This window comes from Lepisma saccharinum, chromosome 21 (genome assembly GCF_977018435.1).
Source record: "Lepisma saccharinum chromosome 21, izLepSacc3.1, whole genome shotgun sequence".
In the NCBI taxonomy this organism is placed as follows: Eukaryota; Metazoa; Arthropoda; class Insecta; order Zygentoma; family Lepismatidae; genus Lepisma; species Lepisma saccharinum.
Genome location: NC_139249.1, coordinates 3,388,806 through 3,406,217, shown reverse-complemented (window position 1 = coordinate 3,406,217; position 17,412 = coordinate 3,388,806). Strand labels below are relative to the sequence as shown.

At 37.4% G+C, this 17,412-nt stretch overlaps 2 protein-coding genes across 2 annotated transcripts in view; one reads left to right on the top strand and one right to left on the bottom strand.

Moving 5' to 3' along the window:
• LOC146003960 (facilitated trehalose transporter Tret1-like) overlaps positions 1 to 3,493 on the bottom strand; it is a 105,636-nt gene extending 102,143 nt beyond the window's left edge. The window contains exon 1 of the mRNA XM_083142483.1: positions 3,368 to 3,493. The gene's annotated coding sequence lies outside the window, so the exon portion shown is untranslated. The remainder of the gene's footprint in view (positions 1 to 3,367) is intronic.
• A 275-nt stretch (positions 3,494 to 3,768) lies between these two features.
• LOC146003922 (protein TEX261) lies at positions 3,769 to 17,002 on the top strand. The gene is made up of 6 exons (XM_083142423.1): positions 3,769 to 4,000; positions 10,571 to 10,650; positions 10,977 to 11,130; positions 12,869 to 12,936; positions 15,416 to 15,527; positions 16,297 to 17,002. The coding sequence occupies exons 1-6, from the start codon at positions 3,931 to 3,933 to the stop codon at positions 16,413 to 16,415; spliced, it is 603 nt and encodes a 200-aa protein (XP_082998549.1). The 5' UTR covers positions 3,769 to 3,930; the 3' UTR covers positions 16,416 to 17,002.
• Positions 17,003 to 17,412: the final 410 nt, after the last annotated feature.

Here is a 17,412-nt window from a genome sequence, read left to right as displayed (position 1 = left end):
ACCGTAAGCGTAACCGGATGTTCGAGGGGGACCAGCCGAGTGCGCATGCTCCGCAGTAGCTCCGCCTTTAACACCGTCTATAGACGAATACCAAGCACCGGGTTCAACACCAGTGCCTCTAGCGGATCATTTTCGAGTGGAACCAGCCAGAGAGCGCAGAACCGTGCCGTTTTCCACACTACGTTATTCAAGGCGTTGTAGTAAAAACACTGAAATATTGCAGTTTCAGTTTTATCTAATGTATATCGCTTTGGAATTCAGGTCTACCAAACGAAAGATGAAACATACGATAAACCTTGGAATTCCTGGCACCTGTCTGAAGTCTACCGACTGACCACCGACAGGAGACAAATTTAGTACAGTGGGATCCATGAGTATTACCCTGCAAATTGTCCATGACTATTTTCATTAATTTTTCTCTTACATCCTGTGTGTTTTTAAGTGATGGATTTTTATGTATCCTGGTGCAGTTGTTGTCAACAGCTTGTTTTGAGTTTTCTTTTAATTCTTGAAGCTCCTATTGGGTCAAATAAAGTGCACGAACATGGTGATGGACAATTTGCACGGTAATACTCATGGATCCCACTGTACAACCACTTTCTCTCTTCCTCTTCATCTATTGTTTGCAAGAATTAATGCATCAAAGGATGGGCTTTTATATCTTAGCAGAAAATAGATTCCAGCTCACTTTGATTCCTAAATCGCCAATAATTTATGACACTTACATAGCAATGTAAGTGTCGCAAAGTAAGTGATTCATGTGGTAGAGAGAGGGAGTGGATATTTGATTTTTGTTACTTAGCGTTGCTTTTCTGCCACTTCTAGCTAATCGCAACAATGAGTGATGACGTGAAATTGATGAGGAGACACTCATAAACAGTGCCGCAACCACAGCGAGTCAGGGGGCATCCCCCCGTCCTTGGACGGAAGTCTTTCTAGGGAAAGCAAACATCGAAGTGAAAAAAATAAGACTAGGAGAATCTAAGAATAACAGGACAATTAGATACTCATGATGGTTTTCACGTGTTCCTTGCATTTTTTCTTCCAGACGGCCAAGGGCACTTGCAAGGGGCACAGAGGGGATATTGGCCCCTCTTCGATTTCAAATTTAATCAAATAAAAATCAATTTAGTAAAATTTTCTTGCTAGCTCCTCTCGCAATCTCTTCTATTCTTATGGTCCAAGTTCCGAGCCATAACAATGGGCGGCGGGAGTCGGCCCTGGGAGCAAAACGATCTATATGGAAAAAAAATATGTTTAAAACAATTTCTTTATATGAAATATTAATGATGGTACTGTAATCCAAGAAGTCATTGATCAATCAAGGAATTCCTATTTGTTTGTCAGGTGTCAAACACATGCATTTCACCTATAATTCACACAATATTTTGTAAAATGTTTAACGTAACCAGTAGGCAAACATTGTCTGTAGTGATGCAAGAGTTTCCCCTTTGAAGGAAATAGAGTCCGTGGTGGACTAAGGGACCCATGTTTTAGCAAGTACAATTTTTTACATAATTCATCAAAAAGGTAAAAAAAAAGGTAAAGTGCTCCCCTGTGCTTAGCACCACGCCATGAAGGCGTATAGGGGGTGTGGGGGTAACGCATCAAAGTGTAAATAATATGTAATCATTATTATTTAATTAGTTCGATCAGTTCCGCTTGGGCCATAAGGAAGCATGGTGCTGTCTCTCTCTCCTCCTTGCGGGAGTACGGTGCACAGGGGTCGTGGGTCTGCGCAGGTTTCTTTGCTTGTGGTTCCACTATACATATTAATCGTCTATTAACATTATCGACCTGTAAATATCAAGTACATACAGTCCCTATTAGCCTATTTATGTTAAACTTTATATTCTTTGGCAATCTGGAAAGGTCATTATCGAAATATTGCTATTTGCTGTTGCTCGAAGTTTTGTTTTTGTTCGTTGGAGTTTCAAGATATCCCTTTTCTGTTACTTATCTCATTTGGGGGAGGGGGCAAGTGCCTCTGTGTACCCTGCTACATCTGCCAATGCGACACCGTATATTAAAAATTTGCCCCCTCTACAAAGAATTCCTGGCTACGGGCCTGTCCGTATTCCGTAATGTCTGTAGTACGAAAGCAACCTTTTAAGAGGCCGCTTTTACTTCAATGCCCTTATCGCCGCTATGAATCTACCCAAATAAAACTGTCACGTACACAAACTGCGTTGCTTCTCTTTGAAATAAAGGACCATAGATGGCAGCATGCAAGAGGAACAACGGTTATAAAAAATGCTGCATAAATAAGTTTGGAAAGTGGGTAAGAGATGGCACCACCCAGGAGAACTTATACGATTGTAAATAGAGACAACGGAAAGAGCAGATGTGATGAAATAACGATTGTATATATTAATACTAATTATAAGGAAATAAATAAATAAGTTTAAAATAATAACAGGATATAAATAAGGAGAAAAGGGGAATTATCATTCAGTAATGACATAAGCGATTAATATACAAAAGTAAAGAAGGTCGAATTGCAATTTCGATTTTGTGTCTTTTTCTGTTCCCACGAACTGAGAGTTTCGTGCGGCTTTTGGGTTGTTTTGTCCCAGGTGTAGCGCCATCTCACGGCAGGCACCCAAGCACTTTTGGTGGGCGCATCTATTGCAGCTCCAAGTTAAGGTTAGCGCCGGCCAGGCGGCGATCTTTAACTAACCCCTTTCTCTTTGTTTGTCTGTGTGATCGATTAATATTTACGTCAATTTGAATAAGATCGATATAGAAAGAGAGAAGGAAAAATACACAATATGTAATAATTACAAGAAGAAGCAGCAGCATTAGTAATTATAAGAAGAAGAATTAGTAATTACAAGATGAAGCCTTAGTAGTTATAAGAAGAAGATGCCTTATTAATTACAAGAAGAAGAAGCCTTATTCATTATAAGAAGAAGAAGCCTTATTCATTATAAGAAGAAGAAGCCTCAGCGATTACAAGAAGAAGAAGCCCAAAGAAGATTGGCTACAATTAATAAGAAATAAAAATAGAAGAAAATTACTGTATGAAAAGACTTCAAAAGTTATTTAATATTTGTACATAATTAATCAAGAATATAGTACGAATTGTACCCTCAGTAGTGGGTTAAATCTGTTGTTTCTTTCCATATATTTGTAGCGTTAGTAACCCTGATCTGTGCCCAGAGGTATCTCATTGTCTCTCCCCTGTGCTAAGCTGGTAGGTGTTTACGCGAGGGACGTGGCAAAACAGTACGTTGCATGTCAAATATACCTACACGAGTAACTCACTCTCACACACGTAACTTAGTGTGGAACAAATGTTAATCATAGAGCACAGTAACAAACTCACAAAAACTGAAATAACTATGAAAAGAATGTAAATACTTACGTCTTGGATATTCAATACATAATTTTCCTGAATTATGCATTTAAAGCAGCATTCCAATCAGCACACTAACAAGTACGTACATTCAAAACACACACCTCGGAATCTGGTAAGTTCACACAACTGCCACTAGAGGGTGGTGCTGTAAACATATTGAAATCGCTCGCAAAGGAGGGGTGGTCAAACTCAAGGTTATGTTCTGGAGCGCGATATATTGTAGTCCCTGTCATGGATTAAGTGGATCTGTTTTTATTTATACTTATCTCATTTTTAGATTAGATAGATTCTCAAACAATGTAATGCATATATTTCAGTTTTGTCTTGCTTATTATGTAGAATTGCTCATAAAACTAGCTTGACTGCAGTTTTGTACCTTGTTCTTTGAACATTAGCCTGTGAATCGCCATGGTTGATGTATGATGTGTGTATGATAAGTAAGAAATCATAACAACTAGGCAAGATGTGACGCGGAATAGATAGCAACCAACACCTCGAAGAAAATCTGTGTTCTCACTTATGTAACAAAGAACAGTGATATATTTATTAGACAAATAAGTGAAAGAAAAATGTGGTTCCTTTATTTTTTAAGTTGGGTTGCGATGCTGGTGCAAGTATGTTTTATAACTATTGCAATAGGTAAGACATGAGAAGAAAAGAAGTGTATTTTTATTAAGGTGGTAAATAAAAACAAAAAAAGTATCTTCCCCTTCCCCCGGCAATGTATGCGAAATCACTAGGGGATCTAGACTAATTATCGGGCCCCAGGTTCGAACCCCGGCCTGGGCATGGGTGTACTTTGTGAGCGTCCCTTCGTCAATTCATCCTCATCGTCGCGATTAGCCAGAAGTGGCAGAAAACTACTCTAAATAACAATTCAAAAACCCTCAAATTGTCGATGCCTTCTCCTTCCAAAAGTTACTTCAGCTTGTCAAGTTCAATGAAGTGTAATTTTCATCATGTTTTCTTTCCTACGTGTGTACGTAATTTTTTTGGTAAAATTTCGGTAAAATTTTCGTATCCCCAAAACGTATTTCTTCAATTTTACAGGAGAAAGTACTTACCGAAATGGGTTTATTTATACTTTAGGAAGGTCTTGGAAGTTTGTTTTCACCTCCTTGAAATTTTTTTGCCGGTAAATCATGTAATTTTCGACATTAATGTCACTCCAATGCACGAAAGCTGTTCCCTTGATGTCCGTCTACTACGTATTAACAACCGGTCAGTGTTTCCAAATACGCGGTTTTGTAACTGTGTAACAGTTCTAGAACGTAAATAAACGTGAGTTACTGTTCATCATTTCTGATTACGAACTTGCGACAACATGACGTGCACAGGATCAGTGGCGTGCTCAATGTGAGGTTGATGGGGGCTATAACCCCCCATTTCGCCCAGTATCTCTAAGGCTATTTATGAATGGTTCGTGGGCTATTTATGTATGGTTCGTGGGGCTATCCGTGAATGGTTCGTGGGGCTATATATGAATGGTTCATGGGGCTATCCGTGAATGGTTCGTGGGGCTATCCGTGAATGGTTTGTGGGGCTATTTATGAATGGTTTGTGGGACTATCCCTGAATGGTTCGTGGGGCTATCCGTGAATCGTTCGTGGGACTAGCGCCAATGGTTCGTGGGGCTATCCGAGAATGGTGTGTGGGGCTATGAATATTTTTTTCGAAACCAATTTTTAACTATTGAAACCTTTGCGTGGCCCTACTAACCTATCCACGCGCCAATGGTTCGTGGGGCTATCTTTTTCACTATTGAAACCTTTGCGTGGCCCTACTAACCTATCCACGTGCCAGTGGTTTGTGGGGCTAGCGCCAATGGTTCGTGGGGCTATATTTTTAACTATTGAAACCTTTGCGTGGCCCTACTAACCTATCCACGCGCCAATGGTTCGTGGGGCTATCTTTTTCACTATTGAAACCTTTGCGTGGCCCTACTAACCTATCCACGCGCCAATGGTTCGTGGGGCTAGCGCCAATGGTTCGTGGGGCTATCTTTTTCACTATTGAAACCTTTGCGTGGCCCTACTAACCTATCCACGTGCCAATGGTTTCAGTTGCTTTGTTTTATTTCAATCACTTATCGCACAACACTCTTGCTACCTTGCGTTCTGACGTCAGCGGACTGAAGTTTATTTTTAGGCTAAAGGCCTATGTTGTTATCCATATCATTAAAATTTCAGTAACCACCAAACGTCTCTAATTCCCTTATTTTCGTATTTTTCACATTCATACTTACGTATTCTCCATACTAGTACCTAGATATTTTGCTATGAAGAAGGTCGCAACACTGCATAACCACTGATCATGGACTACGCTAGTCAAGATTTCTCCGCCATATCGCGTGTAACGCAAGCAAAAGCGAAGAAAATAAAAATACTCCATATTTCGAAAATTGAGATTATTTGCCTGCAAAAAACGAAACGCGAAATAGAAGAATCCTTACGAATGCAGAATATGTAAGTATCAATGTTAAAAATACGAAAATAAGGGAATTAGAGACGTTTGGTGGTTACCGAAATTTTAATAAAATTTCCGTATCCCCAAAACGTATTTCTTCAATTGTACAGGAGAAAGTACTTACCGAAATGGGGGTACTATTATCGTATGAGGGAAACACCTACGAATCATATATTTTGGACTTCTTTACATTGCTAACGTGTTATTTTCGAATGTGGAACATTTCCTAAAGTGAAATAATGCATATCAATGTCTATTTCTTAGATTTACGAGTACTTAATGTTTCTTGTTGTTTCGAATCTGTAACACATTATGGCCGTGATAGCGTACTGGTTTAGGGGGCGTTCTGAGAGTGTTTTGTCGATTTATGCAGTATTTTCACCGGAAAATATCTACTTTCGTGCCCGGATTTGAAATTATGCTAATACGTTGCAAACCATTGATGTTAGCCTCACAAACCATTGACGTTAGCCCCACAAACCATTGATGTTAGCCCCAAAAACTATTTTCCGTAAGGTTAGGTTAAGTTAGGTTAGGCAAGCATATTTAAAAAAAAATAATTAAAAATACTCGACACGTCATGTTCTAGTGAAAACACGGCGAGGCTGAAACACTGGCTACGGGGTTGCATCATCTTAACACATGGAACATTGCACTCTCGTGCAGAAACCCAATGGTGGGAGCAGAAACAGCGTGTCGGACAGAGATTTTCGCAGAAAACAACACGCATTCACATTAAAATGGATCAAATCTACATTCAGGAACTTCCACAACGCTAAAGAAAATTATTTCTGTAAGTACTTTCTCCTGTAAATTTGAAGGAATCCGTTTCCCTCATACGATAATGTTACCGAAATGGATTTATTTATACTTTAGGAAGGTCTTGGAAGTTTGTTTTCACCTCCTTGAAATTCTTTTGCCGATAAATCATGTAATTTTCGACATTAATGTCACTCCGATGCACGAAAGCTGTTCCCTTGATGTCCGTCTACTACGTGAACCAAATATTTGTGAGCGTTTCATGCCGTAACAACCGGTCAGTGTTTCCAAATATGCGGTTTTGTAACTGTGTAACAGTTCTAGAACGTAAATAAACGTGAGTTACTGTTCATCATTTCTGATTATGAACTTGCGACAACATGACGTGCACAGGATCAGTGGCGTGCTCAATGTGAGGTTGATGGGGATTATAACCCCCCTTTTGCCCAGTATCTCTAAGGCTATTTATGAATGGTTCGTGGGGCTATTTATGAATGGTTTGTGGGGCTATCCGTCAATGGTTCGTGGGGATATTTATTATTATTATTTATTATTATTATTATTATTATTTATTAAACACTACAGGCAAATGCCCATTTACAGTGCTTTGAGGTTAACTGAGTTCAGTTTACATACATATTGACAAAACAAGTAATTAAAAATTGGTAAGAGAAAACAACAAAGACAAGTAGAGAATAACTACGTATAAGACGGAACAGAATAATCATTACATAACAACAATATATAATACAAGGGTGGTATATCATAAAGTATACAACATATTTGATTACAATGCTATTATATACAGGGTTCACATAATAAGTTTGCTTTTAGGTCTAAATAGATCAATGTCAGGGGTATTATTGGAGACTATATTGTATAACGCGCACATCCTCCTCATGGGATCCATTTCAGCCATCCTGGTTCTACCGCGTGAAATTTTAAAGAGGTCATTTCTGGGTCTTAATTTTGAGCATGGAACGTAAAAGTTTACTTTTGCGAGAAGTGCGGAGGACTCTGTTTTTCCATTGACAAGTTTCGAAAGGAATGTTAACTGGTGCATCTGTCTTCTTTTTTCAAGGGACGGGACACTCAGCATGTTGCGTAAGATGTCACCCGAAGTGAATTTTGGATAAATGCCATCTAATTTATATACTAAATACCTTAAGAATTTATTTTGGAGTTTCTCTATTTTTTCGATTTCCTTTATAAATAACGGGTCCCAAACGACTGAGGCATATTCAAGTTTTGATCTGACAAACGTATAGTAAAGTAGCAAAAAGGTTTCTTTTTTCTTAAACTGGCTACACATTCTCATCACAAATCCTAGGTTCCTGTGCGCTTCACTGAGGATGCGCGCAGTGTGTGTCTGGAAATTTAAAACTTTGTCAAATGTGACTCCAAGATCAGTTACAGTATTCTCTCTTAGGATTTCTATGTCGGAAATGTTATATGAATATTGGATGGGATGTTTGTTACGTGTGAATGACACTACTTTGCATTTCTTGAGATTGAGATTAACCTTGTTGTTCTTGCACCAATCAAGTACTTCGTTAAGTTCGTCTTGTAATTTCGTACAGTCGTGATCACTTTTAATTTGTTTGAAAATTTTGACATCGTCAGCAAAGATTAATTTTTCGGAGTTTTTTAGTGCATCTGGTAAATCGTTAATGAAAATCAAGTACAGCAGGGGGCCTAGGTTCGAACCTTGGGGGACACCGGAGCTGGCTACGTAATAGGAGGACCTTAGTCCTTGGTGCATGACATATTGTCGTCTATTCTGTAAATATGAAGCAAGTAGTTTTATAAGTTGCGGGGAGAGGCAGATGCAAGCTAGTTTCTGAATTAAAGTATCGTGGTGTACCGTGTCGAAGGCCTTTGAAAAGTCCGTTTATATTACATCGACCTGTCCTTTATCGTCAATAGTTGACGCAACGTAATTTGTTAATTCGACGAGATTAGTCACAGTTGAACGGTTTTGTACAAATCCATGCTGGTGTGGAGAAAGGATAGGTTTGACATGAGAGTAAATATGATTATAAATTATTTGCTCAAAGAGTTTAGCTGGAGCTGACAGTTTCGCGATTGGTCTGTAGTTACTTATGTCTGTCTTATCTGCTGCTTTGGTGATTGGACAAATCTCCGTCGTTTTCCAACTTGCGGGGAATTTTTCTGTTTTCAAGATTAAATGGTTCATGGGGCTATCCGTGAATGGTTTGTGGGGCTATTTATGAATGGTTCGTGGGGCTGTCCGTGCATGGTTCGTGGGGTTTTCGAACCCGAGAAAAATTTCTAATTTTGAAAAACAAATTTAACTATCTTTCCTAACCTAACCTTTCCGTGCATGGTTCGTGGGGCTATCCGTGAATGGTTTGTGGGGCTATTTATGAATGGTTCGTGGGGTTTTTGAACCTGAAAAAAAAAAATTATTTTGAAAAACAAATTGAACTATGTTTCCTAACCTAACAGAACCTAACCTTGCCATGCATGGTTCGTGGGGCTATTATTTATGAATGGTTCGTGGGTCTATCCGTGCATGGTTCGTGGAGTTTTCGAACCTGGAAAAAAATACAAAATCAGTAACACGAAAGTAGGTATTTTTCTATGAAGAAGGTTGCAACACTACATAACCACTGATCATGGACTACGCTAGTCAAGATTTCTCCGCCATATCGCGTGTAACGCAAGCGAAAGCGAACAAAATAAAAATACTCGATATTTCGAAAATTGAGATTATTTGCGTGCAAAAAACGAAACGCGAACTTGAAGAACCCTTAGGAATGCAGAATACGTAAGTATCAATGTGAAAAATACGAAAATAAGGGAATTAGAGACGTTTGGTGGTTACCGAAATTTTAATAAATTTTTAAAACAGAAAAGAAAAAACCTGCCAATATGTGTCAGTTTATATGTTTACTAGAAATTTCCTCCAGAGGCTTACACAAATATTTTCCACCCCATTCCAATCTTGTACTTTTGTATTCTCTTTTGTGTGTTGAGTTTCTGCCACTTTTGGCCAGTCAAAACAATGAAGACTAGTAGTTGTTAGATGCAATTGATGATATGTAGCCTAAATATTCCATTTTAATTTGTATGAAATGCCAACTATACTGTAATAGTATTGCATTGATTTAAAGTTAAAACCAAGGGTACTACTATACTATACCAGAGACACCTATCAATGATTTATTTCACTTTTTTACATTGCTAATGTACTATTTGGCATTGCGGAACATTTATTTAGGTGAAATAATGAATTTCTAACGAAAATAATGTCTATTTCTTACATTAAGGAGTACTTACTGTTCTTCCTTATTTCCACACAATATGGCGATAGCTTACCCGTTCATCGCACGTTGTGCCAGTGTTTTGTCGATTTGGAGTGTGCATGCAGTGTTGCAACCTTGTTCACCAAAAAATACTTAAATTTAAAAAAAAAAAAAACCCTTCACGAAAAAAGTTCAATTTTTGACATAAAGAGTAATTATTAAACCATTGACATTAGCCCAAAAATTCACGATAGCCCCACGAACCATCATGGGGACGAGGTGTGCCTACTAGGTTAGGTTAGGTTCCATTAGCACTCCTTTCGTTCAATTTAGCATATACGGGCAAAGACACGTCATCTAATAGAGAAAAGACGGCGTGGGTTGAAACACTGACTACGGTGTTTACGTCATCAAACACATGGAACATTGTGCTCTCATGCAGAAAGCAAATGGCGGCAGCAGCAATAGTGCGTCGGAAAGAGATTTTTCGTAGAAAACCACATGCATTCACATTAAAATGGATCAAAACTACGTTACCGAACATCAACAACGGTACAGAAAATGATTTGTGTAAGTACTTTCTCCTGCAAATTTGAAGAAATCCGTCTCTGGTATAGTAAAGTGTTACCAAACCAAGTCATCTATTAATATGATTAGCTAGGAACCAAAGTGCCTCAGACATAGTAAATAATGTGTGTTCTATTTCCTTTTTCAGCTGCTGGCCTTTATTATCTTGCAGAGCTTGTAGAGGAATATACGGTGGCAGCCAAGAAGATTATCTGGTGGATGGTTGCGGTAAGACCCTCCTTCTGCTGAAATAGTTATGCTAAATCTTTCTGTGTTTTGTAATTCCTATGAAGGTTGGGAGGATTTCACATGCTTATCCAGTTTAAGTAGTTGCTTGGTTATTATCAGAGATAGGGAGTAATGTAGTATAACTTTATTGGTACTTTACCTATAATGATTTTTCATTACTTTGTGTTTTCTTGGTAAATTCAGAAGTGGAGCATTTATTTGACCGACTTACCCACCTCTGGTTATTACATTGTCATGTGAAGTGCTACCTCAAGTTGCAATGTTCTAATGTTTAGTGATGAATATATATATTGTTGTTATTTCAGATAACATTTGGTTTGTATGTGGGATTCTTTCTGTTTGAAGATTTGCCAAAGTCATTAGTCATTTGCGGCCTCATCAGCCAAGTTGCACACCTGTTCATACTGCAAACGTTTCCATTTTTCTTCCTGACATCTCCATCATTTATTACAGGAGTTGGTACGTATTTCATAATTTTGTTTTGTTTCATTATATTTGTTTTAATATACCATGCTGATGCCAAAATTTTTTGTAATGGTGGTCAGCCTTATCACTATAAAATTGTGTAGTTGAAAATAATAATAGTCAAATAATTATTATAAACTATTAGTAAACTATCTTATTATCAGGGGTAGGCAAAAGTAAAAATTATTCAGGTGCCAGTCCATTGCACACGAGCATTTTTTGTTGTTGTTGTTGTAAATAACAGGCTAAGAAAGCCATGAATTCAACTAAAATAAAGGTAATCCTTTTGAAATGTGATGAAATGAAATTTTAATTGTACTTTTATTACTTATTTTTCTATTATCACTTATTTTTCATTTATATTTTTTTCATTTTTTAATTGAATACAATTAATTGTGTTATGATTTTACAATACCGGACCCTTCTCCAATTTCATCCATATTTCGCATACTCACTAATTTAGGGCTCCTAATCACGAAGTTAATATTTGGCGCTCACGAGTGGAATTTCCAAAAAAGGGGGGGTCCGTGACAATGCAAGATTGCTCATTATTTACTGACATTTTTTTACGGTGCCCCGCAAACCATTCACTCATAGCCCCACAAACCATTCACGATCAGGTCAGGCAAACATGGTTAAAATAATGAGCAATCGTGCATTGTCGGTTGCGATCACGGACCCCCTTCTTTTGCAAATTCAACAAGTGAGCGCCAAATTTTAACTGCAGATTTGTGATTAGGAGCCCTAAATTAGTGAGTATGCGAAATATGAACGAAATTGGAGAAGGGTCCGGTATGTAAAATCGCTCCTTAATTGTAAAGAAAAAAATTAAACATTATAATTAATGGTTAAGTGGAAGAGAAGGCATTAATGCCTTAACTTCGCCATGTAAACAAAGTCGTAAATAAATAAAACATATAATTTATTAATTAATACAAGATTGGATTAAAAGTAATTAAGTCTTGCACTGGAGTGGCCTGCGTAAAGAAAGCTCTACATCATAATAGCTATGCAATGCGTTTAATATATGGCCATCTCTACCATATTGCTGCAGATTTTATCAACAGTGCAAAAATGTATAATGGCATGTTTATTATTTTGATTTAATGATATACAGACACAGAAATATTAAGAAATCACACAATGTTCTTGTTATTTTTAAAAAAAAGACTTAATGAAAATTTCCATAAGCCAACTCGACATATTAAAAAGTATTTTTTTTTAGAACCAAAGTTAAAAATTTAATCGCCAGGTGAAAATTTGGTAACTAGAGTGCGCGTCAAATCTCCTGCATATGGCCTTGAACGGCTGAACAGCAGCAGCGAATCACAGACGTGCGGCGTTGCCTAGTTCCGTGACAAGGCGTTTCGCTCAACCACGGTGTCTCTTTTCCGTTTGAAATTTCGACATGGCACCGCTGCAGTGCGCTGCTATTGGCTATCGCCATATGCAGGAGATTTGACGTGCACTTTAGGCAGGCACCCTGTATTTTTCTACCCCTGATTATTTCCAATCCTGGAGGAGACGCTCCAGCATAATATACCAGATGACACCTCCGCACAATGACTATGCATATAGTGCATGTACACAGCTTTTGTGCATTTGTGTTGATTTTATTCAAAGTCTAAATACAAGTAATTTGTTATTTAGTAGATTTATTGGACAATAAATATGAAGCTATTATGTAGCATATTAATTGAAAGTTCACTTATATTTTATTCTTTCATTTCAGTTATGTTGGTTGTGAATCACTATCTGGCATTTGAGTATTTTTCTTCTGTCTACTATCCTTTTACCGAGGTAAGGTATTCAAGGCTTTGTATCCAATTACTAAGTATTTTTATTTTATTCAAACACATTAATGGGTCACAAAAAGAACTTGAAAGAAACTGTTGCCTCATCATTTAAAAACCTTCAAATGTAGTCCTTTTCATCAAGCCCTGAAACCTATAAAATAGTGAAGCATTTTTAAAGTTGTGTTTTCTGTTGCACCAATTGGTTCATTTTGGTTGATTGTGTTTGTGTTTTAAGACCACTTTATGTGCCCTAAGGCTAATCAGGACTGGATCTACAGTTTAAAGTGGGATCCTAACCACTATGTGCCTCCACCTGGTATCGATTCTGGGACCAGGACCATGCGAGACTTGAGTTTTGTATTATTTCCCCCCAGAAGCAATTTTAATTTTAAAGCATAGGCTTTTTACATATACAAGAAACATTGGACAAGGACTTTTGCATGAAATAAAATTTCGGGTCCCACATTCATACAAATGCAATTAAACTGCCAGATGAATATATTTGGATAAAATTTTAACGTTTTCCACTTCCATCTTTTAAAAGTGCTTCTTGGGATTGAGTTATGTCTATTTTACTTTGCTTTTCAGCCACTTTTCGCTAATCACAAAGATGAGGATGAGTGATGAAATTAAATTAATGAAAGGACTTTTACAACATATGCCCAGGATGGGATTCGAACCTGTAACCCCCGACATTGTAGCATACTGTGCTAACCACTGCACCATGAAGATCACCATTGTTCTTGGGAGGAAGAATGAAAACATATACAAGAGAATAGTCTTTCCCTGAATAGGAAGAAAATCTACTCTTACAAGAAATTATTTTCTAGAGCTAAGCCAACGCCGGTGTATCCTGGGAATTATACAAATTTCAAAGTTTATTTCGATTTTACACCAGTTTTGCATGAAAAGATCGATTTTGTGATCACATAACTTGTATTTTAATATTTTGATGTAATCTCCTCAATGGCATACTGGTAACGTCATCGCCTTGTAATAAAGGGGTCCCAGCAAAGGCATGCGGTAACAGCAAAATGTAAAGAATTAAAAAGTTGTTTCAATAAAATAACAACATTGTTAAATACATTAATGAACACTGTTGTTGTCCAGTAGATATTGCCTAGGACATTTTTTCTGCAGTTGACAAGCGAAGAGGGAGGCCGTTCCGCTACCCTGAAGAGGCAACAAGGGAGAAGAGGGTGCCAATGCAAAGAAAGAGCAGGGAAGGATTTTGGGGCATAGTGTGCTATGGTGTTATTCATATGCCTGTTAAGGGGCCCTGTTGCCGTTCAGACCTACCTGATCAGCCAGTGTTGTCAAATCGGATTGGCAGAAAAGAGCTAAATCCGACCTAAAATAGGAATACCATTTCTGTGAAGCAACTAGAGGTAGATTGCAGAGCCAAGGCTGGATTGAACTACAACTGAGACCAGTTAGGTAATAGATGAAAATAGTTCCTTGGTGTGATTCGTGATTTGGACAAACATTGCTCCAAAATACTAAGTTGGCAACAGTAGTACGTACAGCTGGGCTCATTTCCACAAAGGAGCGGAGTTCTGTCGTCTGCTCAGTGCTCACCACACAAACGTCAAACTGACCCGAGAAAAGTGTGTATCTTCTTCTTCCCCTTCGCAGCTCATTGCAAAGAAACGGAGACAGATGAAGAATTGCCAAGGGTCTACCACTATTCATTGGTCTATCACTATTTTCGTGGTAACTGTCTCATGAGTGATAGTTCTTTCTAGGAGTGTTTGTGGCTAAATCACTGTGCTGATTGCAAAACAAGAACGGTATGAACAAATATCTAGCTCAAAGACATGTTTTCTTTACGGGGGAGGGTGACAACATCTAGCTGGCATAATTGTCGTACTGATAGCTGGTAACACTTTTGAAAAAATCACGCCATGCCACTGGATCCCAGGTTCATTACCCAGTGGAGGCACATGGCACAATCAATCAAGTTTTATTTTTTACATTACTGCTCATTCCTGTCCAGAGAGAATTTACAGCATGAAAAGGCTAATGTTTTCTTTACTGCACATAATAGTTTTGGAAGTTCTGGCACTCAAGTTAAGTACCAAAACCTTCGACGTGTTGTGTCTGATAAGAAAACACTGGTAAAGAAACAAAATAGACAGATTTTGATATCACAATCTGCAATATTTTATGCAATGAATTATAAATTGTATTTATAAAAGAAATTTGTTTTATGTCACATTTACAAATCTTTAACCAATTTTTTTGTTCGTATTTGCATTTTCTTTGTCGCAGTTCTGTTTTTTTATGCTAATCACAATGATGAAAATGAAGGGACACTCACCCAGGACTCAAACATGGACATTTTTGATAGTGGTGAAATCTATATTGATATTGTTCACCCCTATTTAGTGTCAATTCGAAAACAGATCATACCTAATGCCACACTTCAGTGTACAACATTGTCTTCCATACTTAACATAATAAATCTTTGTTTTATCTTTCAGGTAATAGCATATTTTACACTGTGTTTATGGATGGTTCCATTTGCATTATTTATCTCTCTGTCAGCCAATGAAAATGTTTTACCAACATTAGCTGAAGCAAGGCCACTTCTTGGTAAGTTGCATGAAGGAGTATATTCTGTAAATAGTAATCTCGGTAGTTTTTGTACAGGGTGTGGATGCATAATTAGTCATCTGAATGAATTTAATGTTTTTTAAAAAATAAGTATGTTAGCTTTCAGCATCATTCAGTTGCTGTTTAAGGCAAAGAGTGTCAGTTTCACACCTGGCATGCATTTATTTCAATATATCGTGAGAATGGGTATTGCAAGTGAAAAAAAAAATAGGACAAGAGAGTACGAATTTCTGCCCATGTTGCAAGTGGAAGTGTTTTTTTAAGTTGATTATTAAGCTAGACATGATCTGCAAGAAATATGATGAATAATTGTTTATAGGCTCCTGTGTATTCCTTATGGACAAACAATTTCAATTTTTCTAGTTATGTCTAATCAAATGGAAGTTTCAACTTTTTCTACCTGTCCTGTTCCCACTGATGTGTTTTTCTACACCATCTGAAGTTTGATATTCTCAAGAGAACAATACTCCCATAAGCACAATGCTAAGTTTTCTCCCCCTCCTACAACCATCCAGCACACAGGCCTCTCACAAATTGCTGGACGTGGAAACTGTTCCTCGTCCCCTTAAGAATTGCCATGTTTTTTTTCCACTGCAGTGATTGTTGTTATTCTGTGTTGAGGCGACCCCTGGTGGTCCTTTCGACATATTTATATAAATTTTCAATCGTAAAAACCCTAAACCTAATTATTATAGTTTTTTATGTGATTGCACTTGAACATGTTTTTTTAATTGGAACTATTTTTCAGATGACAATGATGTGGTTACTAATTACTTCTCAAGAAAGGGAAAGAAGTACGGACTACTTTCGTTCTTCAATTACGCCAAGGACTCAATTCTCCCGCAGCGAAACAAAAAGGCATTCTAAGCGAGTCTTGCCAGTCACCATTCTCTCTAGTCTGAACTTTTGTGACAAGTGTGTGTGTGTGCATAAGTATAGACGTGCAGCTGCAAAGAACGTGCAACAACATAAAAAAAAAGCTTTTCAAACAATTTTGAAGAGTGGTAGCAGCATAATATTTTTTCCCCCCAGTGTTCTTGTACATAAAATAATTTAATACTGATTGTGATAATTCTTTAATTTAACCATCAAGACTTATGTGACATACATTTTGGTAATTCATTTACCGAGAGAGCAAAAATTGAAGACTGAAAGATAATGTAATACCAGTGAAGAATGGTGCTTGTGTAGGGAATTAGGGTGGGCCATACTCAGTACACCTTTTAATAAAGACGAACTTTCACCAGAAATTGTGTATGTGTTACTAGGCAGTAAACCTACTTATAAAACAGGAATTGTTTGTTGGTTTTGAATTTTTTTTATGTAAGCTCTTAAGGAGTCTGTATTTGTCTTTTAAGGTTGAATAATATAGATGTACATTTTATATATTAGAATTCATGTTTGGTTCTTCATTGCCTCATTTGCAAGAAAATATAAAACTTTTTGAAAATTGAGTCTTGTTTGAGCCATTGTTTCAGTCTTACATTGTCAAAGATATGTGCTGCAATGATTGATTACTAATGAGACGTGGAAGTTGGTATTGTAATGATATTAGGGATGGGACCGATTAATCGGTACTCTATCGGTATCGGCCGATATTGGTAAAATTACCGATTATTTTACCGATCCGATATATCAATAAATATATGATAATTTAGTGCAAAATTCTGCCATTTTGTTGTAATTTTTATGGATAATCTCCATGCCCTACTTTCTAAAAAAAAGTAAATGTCTAAATATGCAACTCCTTTTGCACTGCAGTCGCCTTGAAGCACACATATATTAAGGAGGTCAATGAACCTTTCAGGTTCTTCAAGGACCATTTCTAATTTTATATCGTATCGGTATCGGCCCATCCCTAAAT

What these genes read in the sequence shown, in the direction of transcription:
- LOC146003922 (XM_083142423.1), top strand. Translation starts at nt 3,931, where the DNA reads ATGTGGTTCCTTTATTTTTTAAGTTGGGTTGCGATGCTGGTGCAAGTA. An exon ending in TTTTATAACTATTGCAATAG is followed by an intron (nt 4,001 to 10,570) that starts GTAAGACATGAG and finishes TTCCTTTTTCAG; the next exon opens with CTGCTGGCCTTTATTATCTT. An exon ending in TTATCTGGTGGATGGTTGCG is followed by an intron (nt 10,651 to 10,976) that starts GTAAGACCCTCC and finishes TTGTTATTTCAG; the next exon opens with ATAACATTTGGTTTGTATGT.